The following is a 14707-nucleotide window of genomic DNA, read 5'->3' as shown; positions in this document are numbered from 1 at the left end:
GCGCCCTAGGCCGCTAGCGCTGCTGCGCAGGCGCACCGCCTGCGCCCGGCCTCTTGCGTAGGCGCAGTGCCTGAAGTTCATACCCGGGCGCAGGCGTACTCGTCTCTCTTCCAGCCTGCTTCCGCAGCCCTGGAGTTGGACCCGGCTTGGGTGGGCCTCGACAGCGGCAGCACGGGCGACGGCGATAGTGACAGGGACTGCGTGAGTCCGGACGGAAATGGCGATGGCGATGTCAGACAGCGGGGCGAGCCGCCTGCGGCGGCAGCTGGAGTCGGGCGGCTTCGAGGCGCGGCTGTACGTGAAGCAGCTCTCGCAGCAGTCGGACGGAGACCGAGACCTGCAGGAGCACCGGCAGCGCATCCAGGCGCTGGCGGAGGAGACGGCGCAGAACCTGAAGCGCAACGTCTACCAGAACTACCGGCAGTTCATAGAGACGGCCCGCGAGATCTCCTACCTGGAGAGCGAGATGTATCAGCTCAGTCACCTGCTGACCGAGCAGAAGAGCAGCCTGGAGAGCATCCCGCTTACGCTGCTGCCAGCTGCCGCCGCCGCGGGGGCCGCCGCCGCCTCCGGAGGGGAGGAGGGGGGAGGCGGTGCGGGGGTCCGCGACCACCTCCGGGGCCAGGCTGGCTTTTTCCCCAGCCCCGGGGGCGCCTCCCGCGACAGTTCTGGGCCAGGCGAGGAAGGAAAGCAGCGCACTCTCACCACCCTGCTTGAGAAGGTGGAAGGCTGCAGGCACCTGCTGGAGACGCCGGGACAGTACCTGGTGTACAACGGGGACCTGGTGGAATACGAGGCGGACCACATGGCCCAGCTGCAGCGGGTGCACGGCTTTCTCATGAACGACTGTTTGCTGGTGGCCACCTGGCTGCCACAGCGGCGGGGGATGTATCGCTACAACGCCCTCTATCCCCTGGATGGTTTGGCCGTGGTCAATGTCAAGGACAACCCGCCCATGAAGGACATGTTCAAGCTGCTCATGTTTCCCGAGAGCCGTATTTTTCAAGCGGAAAACGCAAAAATCAAACGAGAGTGGCTGGAAGTGCTGGAGGAAACCAAGAGGGCCCTCAGTGAAAAAAGACGCAGGGGGCAGGAGGAGGCAGCTGCCCCTCGAGGGCCACCCCAGGTGACTTCCAAGGCTGGCAACCCATTTGAGGACGAAGACGACGGCGAACCAGCTGTTCCCGAGGCAGAAGAAGAGAAGGTGGACCTCTCAGTGGAATGGATCCAGGAATTGCCTGAAGACCTGGATGTCTGTATTGCCCAGAGGGACTTTGAAGGGGCCGTCGACCTGCTGGATAAATTGAACCGTTACCTGGAAGATAAGCCCAGCCCACCTCCTGTGAAAGAACTAAGGGCCAGAGTGGATGAGCGTGTCCGCCAGCTCACTGAGGTGCTAGTGTTTGAACTCTCCCCGGATCGGTCCCTGAGAGGTGGTCCCAAGGCTACCCGCCGGGCGGTTTCTCAGCTCATCCGGCTTGGCCAGTGCACGAAGGCTTGTGAGCTGTTTTTGAGAAACAGGGCAGCAGCTGTGCATACTGCAATACGCCAGCTTCGCATTGAAGGTGCCACTTTACTCTACATTCATAAGCTCTGCCACGTCTTCTTTACCAGCCTTCTGGAGACCGCCAGGGAATTTGAGACGGACTTTGCGGGCACCGACAGCGGCTGCTACTCTGCCTTTGTGGTCTGGGCGAGGTCAGCCATGGGCATGTTTGTGGATGCTTTTAGCAAGCAGGTGTTTGATAGTAAGGAGAGCCTCTCCACGGCGGCTGAGTGTGTAAAAGTGGCAAAGGAGCATTGTCAGCAGCTGGGCGACATCGGACTAGACCTCACCTTCATCATCCACGCCCTCCTGGTGAAAGACATCCAAGGGGCCCTACACAGTTACAAAGAAATCATCATCGAAGCCACGAAGCATCGCAACTCCGAGGAGATGTGGAGGAGGATGAACTTGATGACTCCAGAGGCCCTGGGGAAACTCAAAGAGGAGATGAAGAGCTGTGGAGTGGGTAACTTCGAGCAGTACACGGGGGATGACTGCTGGGTGAACCTCAGTTACACGGTGGTTGCTTTCACCAAACAGACCATGGGCTTCTTGGAAGAGGCACTGAAGCTGTATTTCCCGGAGCTGCACATGGTGCTTTTGGAGAGCCTGGTGGAAATCATTTTGGTTGCCGTTCAGCACGTGGATTACAGTCTTCGATGTGAGCAGGATCCAGAGAAGAAGGCTTTTATCAGGCAGAATGCATCCTTTCTGTATGAAACTGTCCTCCCCGTGGTGGAGAAAAGGTTTGAGGAGGGTGTGGGGAAACCCGCCAAGCAACTCCAGGACCTGAGAAATGCATCGAGACTGATGCGTGTGAATCCCGAAAGTACAACGTCAGTGGTCTGAGGCCTGGACCTGTTTATGTGTATCCGTGTATATTGCTTATGGATTATTTATATTAAGTTGCAGTAGCATATTCTTTATAGTCTCAAACATGTCTTAAAAATAAAAGATGCCCTCTCGGATAGAAGTGCAAAATCACAAGGAGAAAGAAAAAAAATGTTAAATTAAGGCCATATGACCAAAACATTGGAATTATTAAAATATATAATATGCTTTCCTTTTAAATTATGCAGCTCTCTAATGCATGTATCGTCACACTGTAGCACTTCAGCTTATCCTTTGACTCACGACACACGTTCTCACAGTGCAGGTTATGCAGCGCCAATAAACAGTTTCTGTAAATACAGAGTTTAAGTATGCTGTGAATGTCTCCCCGTTCACAAAAATGTTAGGTTTCTTAAAGGGTACTGTGCCATATAAAACACCCTGTGCCCTATACGTACACACCTTAACATGTGTTTGAACAATTTGGGGGAAAGAAAGGGGTTGAGGAATTTGGTTTTAGGATAAACTTTGGTCAAAAGAATTCCTTCATGAAGGTAGCTAGTGTGTGGACTTGAGCACTCCAATCCTTATAGAGCACAAGAGGAAGCTGTCATAAACACAGTTCCAACGTAATTTAAACGATTCAGCATTTTTAGCTGCCAATTAGCAGCTTGATAACACTTGATTTGGGAGCATTTACTTGAAAATCTTAACTATCATCAAATTTTTTTAAACATATTTTTGAGTTGTCTGAAGTTCCCTTTTATCATATTAAAAAAAATAAAAAACAAGACACATTGAAGAACCTGACAGCGCTTTTGGTGTGGGTTACACATAGTGGCTCAGACTTCATGCAAGTGGAAGAAAAGTTCAGATTTCAGGGTCTGGGTGGGTGGGAAATTAGAGAAAATCCTATGCAGACCCCACGGTGTTCTTAAGTATGACTGCTTTGAGCAGAGATTTGTTTTTGTTTTTTCGTGGCTAAGTGAATAGCTTTTCGTGGCTAAGGGTAAGTGTTTTCTCATCTCCCAGAAAAGTGAGACAGTGTGCTCAAAGGAAGGAGGGGAAAAACCTTTGGTGACTCCTAAAATGCTCCAGGCTGCATTTTTCTTGTTTTATTTTTAAATTTTATTTGTTTTTCAAACTGAATATAATGCTTACTTCAGATTGTTTAGTAAACAAAAATAACTAAAGAAATTTGAGCTTCCCTAGGTTTCTAAACTTGCATTCATTGTATCTTGATTATCTGGCCTTCCTCATACTTGGAGAGAAACTGCTAAGACCCATTTTTCCCCTAACTCTGGTTGTGATTCTTGTCCCTAAGTGTCATTTCTGATGCCGATGACTTCAAAAGGTCGTTTCTTTTATCTGAAGGAAAATAGTGGTATTAAGACTGTGGGAATTATGTAAAACCTAAAATAGCTTCTAATAGCAGGCTAGGGTTGTAAAGCTTCTTGACTTAATTACTCATATGCCAGACGAGCCTCTCATTTTATATTTAGCTATGCATATCTAAAAGGTTGAAAATTATCAAAGTTAAAGATTTTCTTTGACCTTTTTTTCACATAACTTTAGCATTTGCTAGATAATAACCGTAACTGGATATCTCAGTTGAACAAAAACAGATATAATCTGCCTTTTTGTTTTTTAAGATCACTGGAAACTTGAATTTGATAAAAATTTTATGATTATTTTGTGCCACTTAAAGTTTCCAAAATTACATTGTATGAAACATGTATTGTGTCAATATTTGATGCTGGGTCCATGAAATGATACTTCTGAAATGAAAACTTCTCTTACGGCATGAAGTGTTAAAAACCTCAGTGCGTATGCTCTCAGATGCTATTTAAATGGTAGCCTTTTCACAGAACTGTCTGCTTTTTAAAACTGGAAGTACAGAACTTTCTTCTGTTAAAAGTTGTGTGTTCCTTAATCAGAGTTGTAGCGGGAGGAATTAAGCTGTTGGTGAATCAGTTCGTGTGGGAAGTTGATTAAAGACCATCAATGTTGCAACGTGCCTTTGTGCCAGGACAGAGCATTTCGCTGCATTTCCTCCAAGTGAGGTCAGAGCTCTTCTCTCTAGTTCTGTTTAGTTAGACACCAAAACAAGGTCTGAAAATGGAATGCGGTTAGAGATTGCCCCAAAATATCGTACATACGGTATTATACCACTTAAGTGTTGATTGCCTTGTCTCGGTTGCTTTGAAGATAACACTGTCACTTGAGCTTGAAATCAGACTTGATTGAATTAATTAGTGTTGAAGAAAGATGCCCTGTGGAATTGTCTGTTTTTGATAAAAGCCTCATTTCACTGAAGTGCTGAAAACTCACTTATTTTTGTTTAAAACACTACCTATCGTTGTCATCAGCACTTGTACTTTGCAACTCGCTTTCCTGGGATTGGGAACTCGGGACTTGACGTGTACTGTAAAATCAGTATGTGTACATTTTGCTTATTGGTATGCTGTGATCTGAGGGAATCTGAAATGTTTTACCAAAATAAAGCTGAAAATTTTTCTTACACTGGATAAAATCGATTGATATTACAATGTTATATTTATTTTCTTTAATGAGGATTTAATATTGTTATGTTCATGTTACTGAAATGTTTTAAAAGTCTAGGTTGTTTTCCAGTCTTTGTTTTTCTATATGAGGAGTAATAGGTACAAAACTGTTAGCTTATTTAAGTAAGTGTTCTGCTACTATCAGAATTAAGTGAATTAAGTCAGATGGCAACTTTTTAGGATTCCCTTGAGCGGGAGATTTCAGATGTACAGAATGTGAATTTACTCTAAAAACTGGGTGTTAGGGACTTCCCTGGCGGTCCAGTGGTTAAGACTCCACACTTCCAATGCGGGGGGCGTGGATTTGATCCTTGGTCAAGGAACTGAGATCCCGCATGCCACGGGGCGCAGCCAAAAATAAATAAATAAGTAAAAATATAAATATAAAAAGTGGGTTTCATACCATCTGCACATCTTTAAGTGAAGAAAATATAATGTGGGCTATATGACCTAGGAACTAGGATCATAAATGACAAGGATCTCCTTTTTTTTTTTTTTTAATAATACGTGGATATTGCGGGAACTATCACGTATAATTGATTTAACAGTATTTAACGAATGCTATGCCTCACATTGACTAAAATGCGGGTGGGGAGGACAAAATACAGTTAAGCATGCTTTCACTTAATATGCTTAAAAATTGGTGAAAATAGAGAAAAACTTGGAAAATAAATTAGCAAATTAAAGGCAAAACTGTTGCAAATTAAATTCGGCAAAATTAATTCGTTTATCAATTTGAATAATTGCAAACCGTGTTGGGAAAAAGAAAACAACAAGACCAAAAAACCTGCGTGTCGCAGTTTAAGTGCCATGGGAATGCTGAGAAGGATGAGAGCAGTGTTATTCTGAGTTTGGAAAGGCCTCGTGGAATTGTTGGCCTTGGAGCAGGTCCTGGAAGAGGGGACGAGATTTAGGTGTGCAAGGAAGATGGGCGTGCAAGTGTGAGCAAAGACATGCAGCAGGAGCGCGTGCGTGCCTGGGACAGTCTTGTGAAGTAACGTCACTGTCACAGCGCCGTTGTAGGTGTGCTAGAGATTTGAGGAGAGGAACGCTGTGTCTGTAACTCATCCCTACTAAGGAAGCTTCCATCATGCAGAGGGTAGGAGGTAAAAAGTCCACGTCATCCTGGCCGAGCCCCCGGTGACCCCCCTCAGCATAGGTGCCACTTGTAAGAGTTTCTCATACATCTTTTCCCCAGAAATTGGACTGTTCGGCACCTACTGTTGAGCCTCTTGCTCCCACTCGAGTGCCACCAGTTCAATATTTCTCAGAACTGCTCACGTCAGTCCCTCACCGGGCTGGATTTTTCTGTGATTGAACAGCACTCAATCACAATGAATGGATCTGTCAGGATTGCGCGCTTTCCAATTACTTTGCTGTCTTCAGGTTTTTTTCAGGATTGCCAAAAATCCTGAAAAAAGCTCTCTGTGCACGTATCTTTGCTTACCTGTGCGACTGTGTCTTAGGACACATTTCTAGAAATTGCTCGGCCAAACCGTACATTTTAAATTTAGGTAAATGGGACTTCCCTGGTGGTGCAGTGGTTAAGGATCTGCCTGTCAATGCAGGGGACACGGGTTAGAGCCCTGGTCCAGGAAGATCCCACATGCCTCGGAGCAAATAATTTACATCTTTTAACTCAATTTTGAAGTGTTTTCACACACACGCACACACACGCACACACACGCGCACACAAATTGGCATGCAACAGTTGTCCCAAGGTAAAACACAGTCACCTTAAAACTGTTGCAAGTATTTTCACCCAAGGTTGAAAAATTGTTTATCCTGAACGTGAAAACCTGTAACAAATTTAAATTAATTATATAAAACTCGTTACTTGTAGTTTTCCCCTTGCAAAGATCCAAAAAGAAAATGTCCAAATAACTAATATACATCAGTCACAACATGGTCCTGGATCACCCCATACCAAAACTGGATGCTCCTTTAATTTTAAACCCATCATCATAGACCAAGAGAACATCATTTCGTTTTATACAAAACAAAATTCACATGTGCCGAAAAAGAAAAAAAAACAGAAACAGAAACAAAACCCCTAGTACTGACAGTAACGTTCAGTACACTAATTAGTGGCCAAAACGCCACCGATCAAAAATAAAATAGTGGCCGTATATCACTGCAAAGAAATCCAAGAGGCTTTTAACCCTTTGGCATCAGAAATCCAGATTTTTCCAGTTATGTGAATGCGTACCTCCTACGTGCCAAGAATAGAGAAAGTGTATGTACCGGCATAGAAAGAAAAAGAACCACCGTTCACTGCACCACCCAGAGAATTGGCTTTAACAGAGACTTCTCACAAGGTTAGGCAGAAACCAAAAAATGGTTATTAGCTGCTTGTGTCAACAATTTTGAGTGGAGGTGATTGAGTTCTAAGGTTCAAAGTAAAACTTTAAAGGGGAAAAAGGTTAGGCTGGATAGAAAATGTCAAGATTCAGATTGTTGTTTCTGGTAAGGACTCAACAAAAGGAATCTTTAATGACTTGAACTGCAGGATAAAAGGGATCCCAAGAATGTAGTCATTTTTAGTAAAGTGCTATCAGTAAAGTACTATCCTGAACAAACTGCATTTTATGATGAAAACAAGAGGAAAGAAGATATAGTAAAGACTATACACCTATATTCCACTCACAGTGTTTGAGTTCTGGAAGGACCTGTATGATGAAGGAAGAATTCAAATGTGAAATTATGCCAATCACACGTCAAATTTTCACTATAACTTTCTCAAAGAAGTGTTTTCCCTCAATATCTGTTCATCACAAAGAAACAGAAGCTGTGAATGTACAGTTCAGAAAATAAAAATGGAGAAACTAATGACATTATTATGACCAGGATGTTTGGTAAACAGTGAATTATGAATTTGGGATCTTCAGGAAAAGGCTTTTTAAACAACCCTCTGGACTTCAGAAAATCTCTTCAGGTAGCAGATCTGTCCCACTGTCATAGCAACTAGAACAAGAACTTCAAAGAGGGACCAAAGGACCACTCTGCTCTCTGTGTTGTCATTGATCGCTCTGTGTATTCTCTCCCAAACTTCCACGTATTCCTGTTCACGCTTTACAGCCATCACCGCCGCTGTGAGCTCATTAATGATTTCATCTACCTTGTTCTGTTGAGCTTCTGTTTCCATGTCCTGTCCTTTTGGAGCCTCCCCACTATCACTGTGAATATCACTTTGTCTTGGGGGTCATGGTGGACATCCTATTGCTAAAACAAAACTTATTATGTTCCATCCATGTGAGCAGCAAATGTGTATTTCCCCACTGGACTCCCGGTCTCCTTTATAAATTCCTGTATTATCAGGCCCTGTAATCTCCACGTCGATGTCCAGGAAGCTGCCCTTGGCCACCTCCAAGATGAGGCCCATCTCGGTGCCCGAGGTGACCCGCTGGAAGAAGCACTCCTTGGCATGCCCGCCGATGCTGACGACGTAGCCTGAGGCCGTAGCCGGGAGGGCGTCCAGCAGTTCGGCGAGCGTCCTCATGGTGGCGCTGGGCCCGAAGCCAGGACCCAGGACCGGGACTGCGGCCTCCAGAGTGTTCCGATTGTGGTAAGATTTACTCATCTGTGAAAAAAACTTACCAAGTTTTGCTTGTAATTTTTATGCGTGACATTCAGCAACCTTGTATTTCTTTTTTTATTAAGCTCCCTACATCTGTCCTTTGCCATTCTTTTCTTAGATGATCTTGGTCTTATGATTTTGTAGTTTATAGTATATTTAGGAAATTAAGTTTTCATGTATACTAAGTGTTACAGGTATTTTCCCCCTTGTTTGTCATTTATTCATTTATCTATTTATTTATTTATTTTTGGAGTACAGTATATGTTAATCTGTTATGAAGCCAGACTTATCTGAGTTTTTTCTGTGTGATTCCTATGTTTTCGGTCAGACTTTGAAAGGCCTTACTCACTTTGATTCCAAAAACAGTCATGCTTTTTTCTAGCAATTTAGTATATTGTAGTATTTGAAAATCTGCTCCATCTGTAATTTGTTTTAAAGAATGATGTAAGTATCCCATTTCCCCACAACTATCAATAATTAGCAAATTGCTGTAGTAATTTTGAATCATCCTTCTTTCCCCCCCTTACTTGAAATGCCATTTTAATAATTTATTATAGTTGTACTAGATGTGTATCTGGGTGCATTTTTGGCTCTATGTTCTGTTTCACCGATATTTTGATTTCAGTGCCATTATCAACCTGTTTTAATTGCAGATTTATAATTTAATAACTGGTAGGACCGGTCTCATTCTTCTGCTGTTTCAGTTTTTTCCTAAGTATTCTTACATGTTTATTATTCAAATTGCCTTTTGAATAATTTAATGACACTCCTTACCATCCTCCAAAAGAGTTGGCATTTTGATTGAAATCATATCGAATGTAGATTAATTTAAGGAAATTTGACATCTTTATAATTTTGAATCTTAGTTATTTATGCAAGTGTACTTCCATATTTCAGCAGCATTTTCAAATTTTCTTCAGGCAGATCTTGCATGTTTCTTGGTGAGTTTATTCCTTGGTACTTCATCTGTAATGCTTTTGTGAATGAAATCTGTAAGAGTTTTCCAGGATATAATCACATCACCCAAATAAGGATAATTTTGCCTCTTAAATTTTTATACATCTTATGGAGTTCTCTTAATATCCTATATTAAGTTGAACATCCAAAACTATGTTAAATCATAGATTTTGCTTGATATTAATATCAAGGAGTTAGAAATTATACCAGATATGTGTCTACTAGAAGTGTTTTTCCTGTTTTTTTTCCCTCAGAGCCTGATGTTGGCTTTTGATCGTTATGTTAAGGAAGTGATCATCTCCTCCAGTTAACTAAGAGTTGTGGTTTTAATTTTTTTAGGTCAGGAATGCATGTTGAATTATCAAATGAATCTCAGCATCTATTTTTGCCCTAATTTGTGAGAAATGTCTTCATCTTCCAACCTTCTACTGAGTTTTTCATTTCCTGTTTTCATGTTTACTTTCCCTGAGCTCTCTTTTTGTCTGACTGTCCCCTTTACAGAGTATCTTTTATCGCGTGGAGGCTATTAAGAATATGTGGTTTCCTTGTTGTCACTATGAAGGTGGCCCTCGGGCACACCCCAGGGGCTGGGTTCTCCATGCTGGCTCTCCCAACCCTACCCCGCCTGCCGCCCTCGCCCCTACCCAGCGTCGATTTCTGGACTCAACAGTAGATGGAGTCCCGCAGGACAAACCGCTCCCAACTCCCCCGGCCCCAAGACCTTCTTTCTTTCTGAAGAACTTCAGGGCCAGGTGCAGGAGGCGAGAGGCAGTGGGCAGGAAGCAGGCGTCTCTCCCCCCTGCTCCTTTCCTGGGGCCCTGCTTCTTCCTGAAAATCCCATTTTCTGCCTTGGGTTTAAATCAGTGAAAACAAAAGCCAAAAAGCCTAAGAGGGAGACATTTTGTGGGTGATGTTTTTGCCTTCCACCCCGCTGCTAACTTCCCCCCAAACAAGGAAAATGAAGCTTGATTATTTGAGCGGTGAAAAAGGAAAAGAAAAACACATAAGGAGAAAAACTAAAACATCGAGAAATATTCAACCACATGTGTATATAGCACATATATATACTGGGTCTCACCAGGATGGTCATTTTAAATAAAGAACGAGAGAGAGAGAGAGAGAGAGAGAGAGAGAGAGAGAGAGGAGAAAGAAGGGAGAGAGAGAGAGGAGAGAGAGAGAGGAGAGAGAGAGAGGAGAGAGAGAGAGAGATGGAGCAATGCACCACCCCATAATGCTGTTGGGCTGAACAGCTGGGCTGAGACCTGCTCTAAGTCAGGGATGCGAGTGCCTAAGGCCATAATGACCACTCCAGAAGCACCCAATCTCATTTACTCTGAAAAGCCAAGGAGGGCTTGTCCCAGTCAGGAGTAGCAGTAATAACAGGTTACACTTACTGCCAAGGACTCTTTGAAACATTTCACTGACACACGTTTCTCACAACTCAAGAGGTATTAGCATCATCCCCATTTTATGCATAAGGAAACCGGGGCTCTGAGAGTTTAAGCAAATCACACATAACACAGGGCTACTGCACGGCAGAGTTGGATTTCATAGCCAGTTGGGCTTTGGACCCTGCATTCTTAGCTGCTACATTATACTGTTTGGATGGGAGACTGTCCTGGAAAACCAGATGCTAAGGGTCTTTCTTTTTACTTACTTCAAAGCAGGGGCAGCTCCAGAATTTATAGGTCGGGCGGGGTGTGGAGGGGAAGGCCTTAGGGACCGCAGTGTGGCTTGTAACTGCGGTGCGTGCGGAGCTCGTGTGTGGCAGGGTACAGGATACACGCTTTGAAGCTCTGACAGCATATGAAGCGTGCTGTTCTTTGACTAAGACTTTCGGTTGACTTGGGTGACTTGGGAGGGTCTGAGGAGACTGAGAGGGGAAAAGTGCCCCCTGCCACCTCCCACAGCTGTCTCCCTCTGCTGCAAGGCCTCATTTGGTTTGGGCTGCACCCCGTTTTCCTACCTCTCCTGTCTGCTTGCTTGTGTGGTTCTGATGCCAGAGCTGGCCAGGAGACAAGTCTATAGCCACGTGCACCCCAAACTCCAAGGTCTTTGTCCCCAAACCAGAAATGCATTACAAACAGGTCTCAAAGTAGATAAAAGTCACCTTAGTCTTCATCACTTATATTCATGGCATGAGAAGAGAACAAGTAACCAAACCGGGTGTACAGGGATTCTTTCTAAGGCATGCCTACGCAGCTAGGATTGGCCAGGACCCCCGCCTCCCCACTGCTCTGGTCTCCCTGGAGGGCAGCAGCTCAGTGCCATTCGGCTGGCGTGCCATACAGCCCTCAGCCAGGAACAGCCCAATTGACTCCTCAGCTCTTATGCAGCCTCAACACACACCAGTCTTCTCTGGCTCCCGAAACAAGCAGAGCCACACGGACGGCCCCTCTGCCCCCCACCCCCCCCCCCCCCCCCACGGACTAGAGCAATGGCTCTCCAATCTGAATGTGCAGCAGAAACAGTTTGGCCTCTGGGGAACAAATGCACATTCCAGGAATTTGCATACAGATAGTCCTACAACCACATGTCGAGAAACTGTTCAGCATTTCCCATGGCACTTATATTCCTGTTCAAATGTTTTACAAGAGTCTCTAAGCCGCTACAGATGTTGTGCCCTGCTGCTATGGATGCAATGGTGGCCCCCAAATTCAGATATTGAAGCCCTAATCCCCAGTGTGACAGTATCTGGAGATGAGCCTTTGGGAAGAAATTAGGGCTAGATGGGGTAAATGGGGGTGCGGCCCTCATCTGACAGGGTTAGTGCCCTTCTAAGAATAGAGAGCAGAGAAGACTGTTCTGTCTCCAGGTGCACAAAGAGGTAATGTGAACACACAGCAAGGCGGTGGCCTCCTACAAGCCCAGAACAGAGGCTTCATAATGAAACCTACCTTGCTGGCACCTTGGTCTTGGACTTCCAGCCTCCAGAACGGTGAGAAAACAGATTTCTGCTGTTTAAGCCGCCCACTCTGTAGCATTTCATATGGCAGCCCAAGCAGACAAATACACCTGCCTTCCTTTTTAATTTCACTTCCCATGACTCTTGTTTCAGCCACATTTCAGGTCCTTTGGAACCAATCCCGAGACCTTTCAATCACTATTCTTTCTGCACACCCACCCCCGTACCTCCTGTCACCTCAACCCCACGCTTCGAGGACTGGCTCCTCTCACCCTAATTCTCAGCTTAAATGTCACTTCCAGTAGTGGCCAGCCGTCAAGGTTTTTGCTGTTCACCCACCTTATTTCAAACTTTTCTTCCCTTGAATTGTTAAGCCTATTTATGATACTTCTCTTTGTTCCATGTACTTTCTCTAATTCAGTTTTATTGATTAAGGCCCTTGGGTGACAAAATTTACTGTAAGCTAGCTACCATATTACAGATCTCTGTCAAATGTGCACTTGTTTGAGGCAACTTTAATTAAAGGAAGCCAGGAGAAGTCTCAGATATGCCCTTTCTAGTAGTTTTCTTTTGATAGCCAGAGCCTTTAGACTCGATGCTGCACTTTAATTCAGAAGTCAATGTAACAGTTTAATACATGTAGTAAGTTAAAAAGTATTAGTGAAATAGGAGCTGGGTTTTGTTTTTCCAAACATGTTTCCGAAAGCCTGTTTTATTTTAAAACACACACGGAGTTGGACACAAATGCCTTTTTAACCAACGTGGAGATTTCACGGATTGCTTAAATCGGTCACTCTTCCTCTCTACTGAGACCGCCGTTCTTGACGCCTTATGAAGGACGAGAAGATGGGTCTCTTCCTTTGCTTCCCTCTTTGTTGTAATACGAGTCCTTGGGTGACAGTAATTATATGACCAATTTTCCCGTAACCGTTTGGCAATCATTAAAGCTTTGCAGTTGCCGGTTTTCCTACTGGTGTCTTACCACCTAAGGGAGAAAGACAGAGACGGCTCATGAAATGATATTGAGTTTGCCCTTCCTTGTACAACTGTTTAGGCACTGGCAAAAGAGAAACACATGCCACTTGTGCAGAGTTTTACAGACTGACAAAGCACCAATGGAGACAGCAGCGCCCTTCGCTGGAGAAGCAGTGGTGTCTCAGAGGCGATGGGCATGGCCAGCCCCACAGCCATGTTTCCTGAACTTCACGTCTAGCGTGGTCTAGTACGTTCACACTCACGTATCTGCCTTCTGAGAGGAAGAACTCAATCCTGTCGTCCTCACGACGAGGGCTTCGGGGTTTGTTTTAGTTTATGCCCCTCTCACCAAATTCAAAATCGAGTTTCAGGGTCACGTATTCTGAAAGTTCAGACATACTATAAATAGAAGACTGGGGGGAAATTCCCTGGAGGTCCAGTGGTTAGGACTCTGTGCTTTCACTGCCGAGGGCCCAGGTTCATTCCCTGGTCAGGGAGCTAAGATCTTACAAGTCGCGGCGCGGCCAAAAAAAAAGAAAAAAGACTGGGATTTCAACCTACGTATTTTCTTCAACAAGAAATTAGCATTTTCACCTTCCCTCTCTCTGTCAACCATACCTTTGCCCTCTGTACTTTTTTCTTCAATGACTCTCCTTTAACCATACGCCTGCCCTGGTTTTCCCCTAATCCCAGCAGACATCTATCTAAAGCTCTTCTATACAGGTTTGACAAGTGTACTGAGTTACGATTAGGTACAAAAATACTACTTGTAAGAATATCCACTCAGTGAGCTAGTGCTTTTTCAATATAATCAGCAATTAGTTTTTTCAGAAGCTAACACCCTCCCCTTCGAAAGTCACCCCATCATTCCTATGAGAAGTGTTCTCTACCTCCTCTAACCTTGCAAATCTGTTTATATCAAAAGTCTTGACTCTTACTGTATACCATAAACAAATGGCCTCGCCTTTTGGGACTGGACTATTTCTTTATAAGCTGATAGGATCTGCAGAAGAGTCTGGATTGGATTATTCTCCTAAGGATGTGCTATCAGCCCCCAATTTCAAGTTCAGAGTCTATATATGATGTGGACATTGATCCCGACCCTCACACGGGAAAGAAGAGATCTGAGGGTGGAGAGGGAGCAAGTGAATCCAAGGACCAAAACGAGAGCAATTTTCTTGATGCTCACTAGGACTAGATGGAAAGGTCTAGATCTTGGACCCTGATGAGTTATGTCAGGAGCTGATCATTTTTATGTTGTATAAGACCGCCTATTTTATGCCTGCTGTGTCTTCTCTGTTAGTTTTCTCCTTAGTGTCCTTGAGAAAATTCTAGATGACAGAAATAGTTCT

General features: G+C 44.4%; 2 protein-coding genes and 1 pseudogene across 7 annotated transcripts in view; 1 reads left to right on the top strand and 2 right to left on the bottom strand.

Moving 5' to 3' along the window:
- The first annotated feature begins 29 nt into the window (after positions 1 to 29).
- Positions 30 to 4914, top strand: EXOC8 (exocyst complex component 8). Its single transcript, XM_032608125.1, has one exon. The coding sequence runs from the start codon at positions 218 to 220 to the stop codon at positions 2393 to 2395; it is 2178 nt and encodes a 725-aa protein (XP_032464016.1). The 5' UTR covers positions 30 to 217; the 3' UTR covers positions 2396 to 4914.
- A 2926-nt stretch (positions 4915 to 7840) lies between these two features.
- LOC116741973 lies at positions 7841 to 8440 on the bottom strand (annotated as a pseudogene).
- Positions 8441 to 12965: 4525 nt separating this feature from the next.
- GNPAT (glyceronephosphate O-acyltransferase) overlaps positions 12966 to 14707 on the bottom strand; it is a 31303-nt gene continuing 29561 nt past the window's right edge. For 3 of the 6 annotated variants that reach the window (XM_032607892.1, XM_032607891.1, XM_032607893.1), the window contains one exon: positions 12972 to 13365. In XM_032607892.1, coding sequence (XP_032463783.1) covers positions 13322 to 13365 — 44 coding nt within the window. In that variant the 3' untranslated portion in view covers positions 12972 to 13321. Of the gene's footprint in view, positions 13366 to 13618; positions 13738 to 14707 lie in introns of all 6 variants that reach the window. The other 3 variants (XR_004346137.1, XM_032607895.1, XM_032607896.1) reach the window with 3 other exon arrangements.

The sequence above is a fragment of the Phocoena sinus genome, chromosome 16, assembly GCF_008692025.1.
Source record: "Phocoena sinus isolate mPhoSin1 chromosome 16, mPhoSin1.pri, whole genome shotgun sequence".
Classification (NCBI taxonomy): domain Eukaryota; kingdom Metazoa; phylum Chordata; class Mammalia; order Artiodactyla; family Phocoenidae; genus Phocoena; species Phocoena sinus.
The sequence above is the reverse complement of the archived record's forward strand: the minus strand, read 5'-3'. Positions and strand labels throughout refer to the sequence as shown.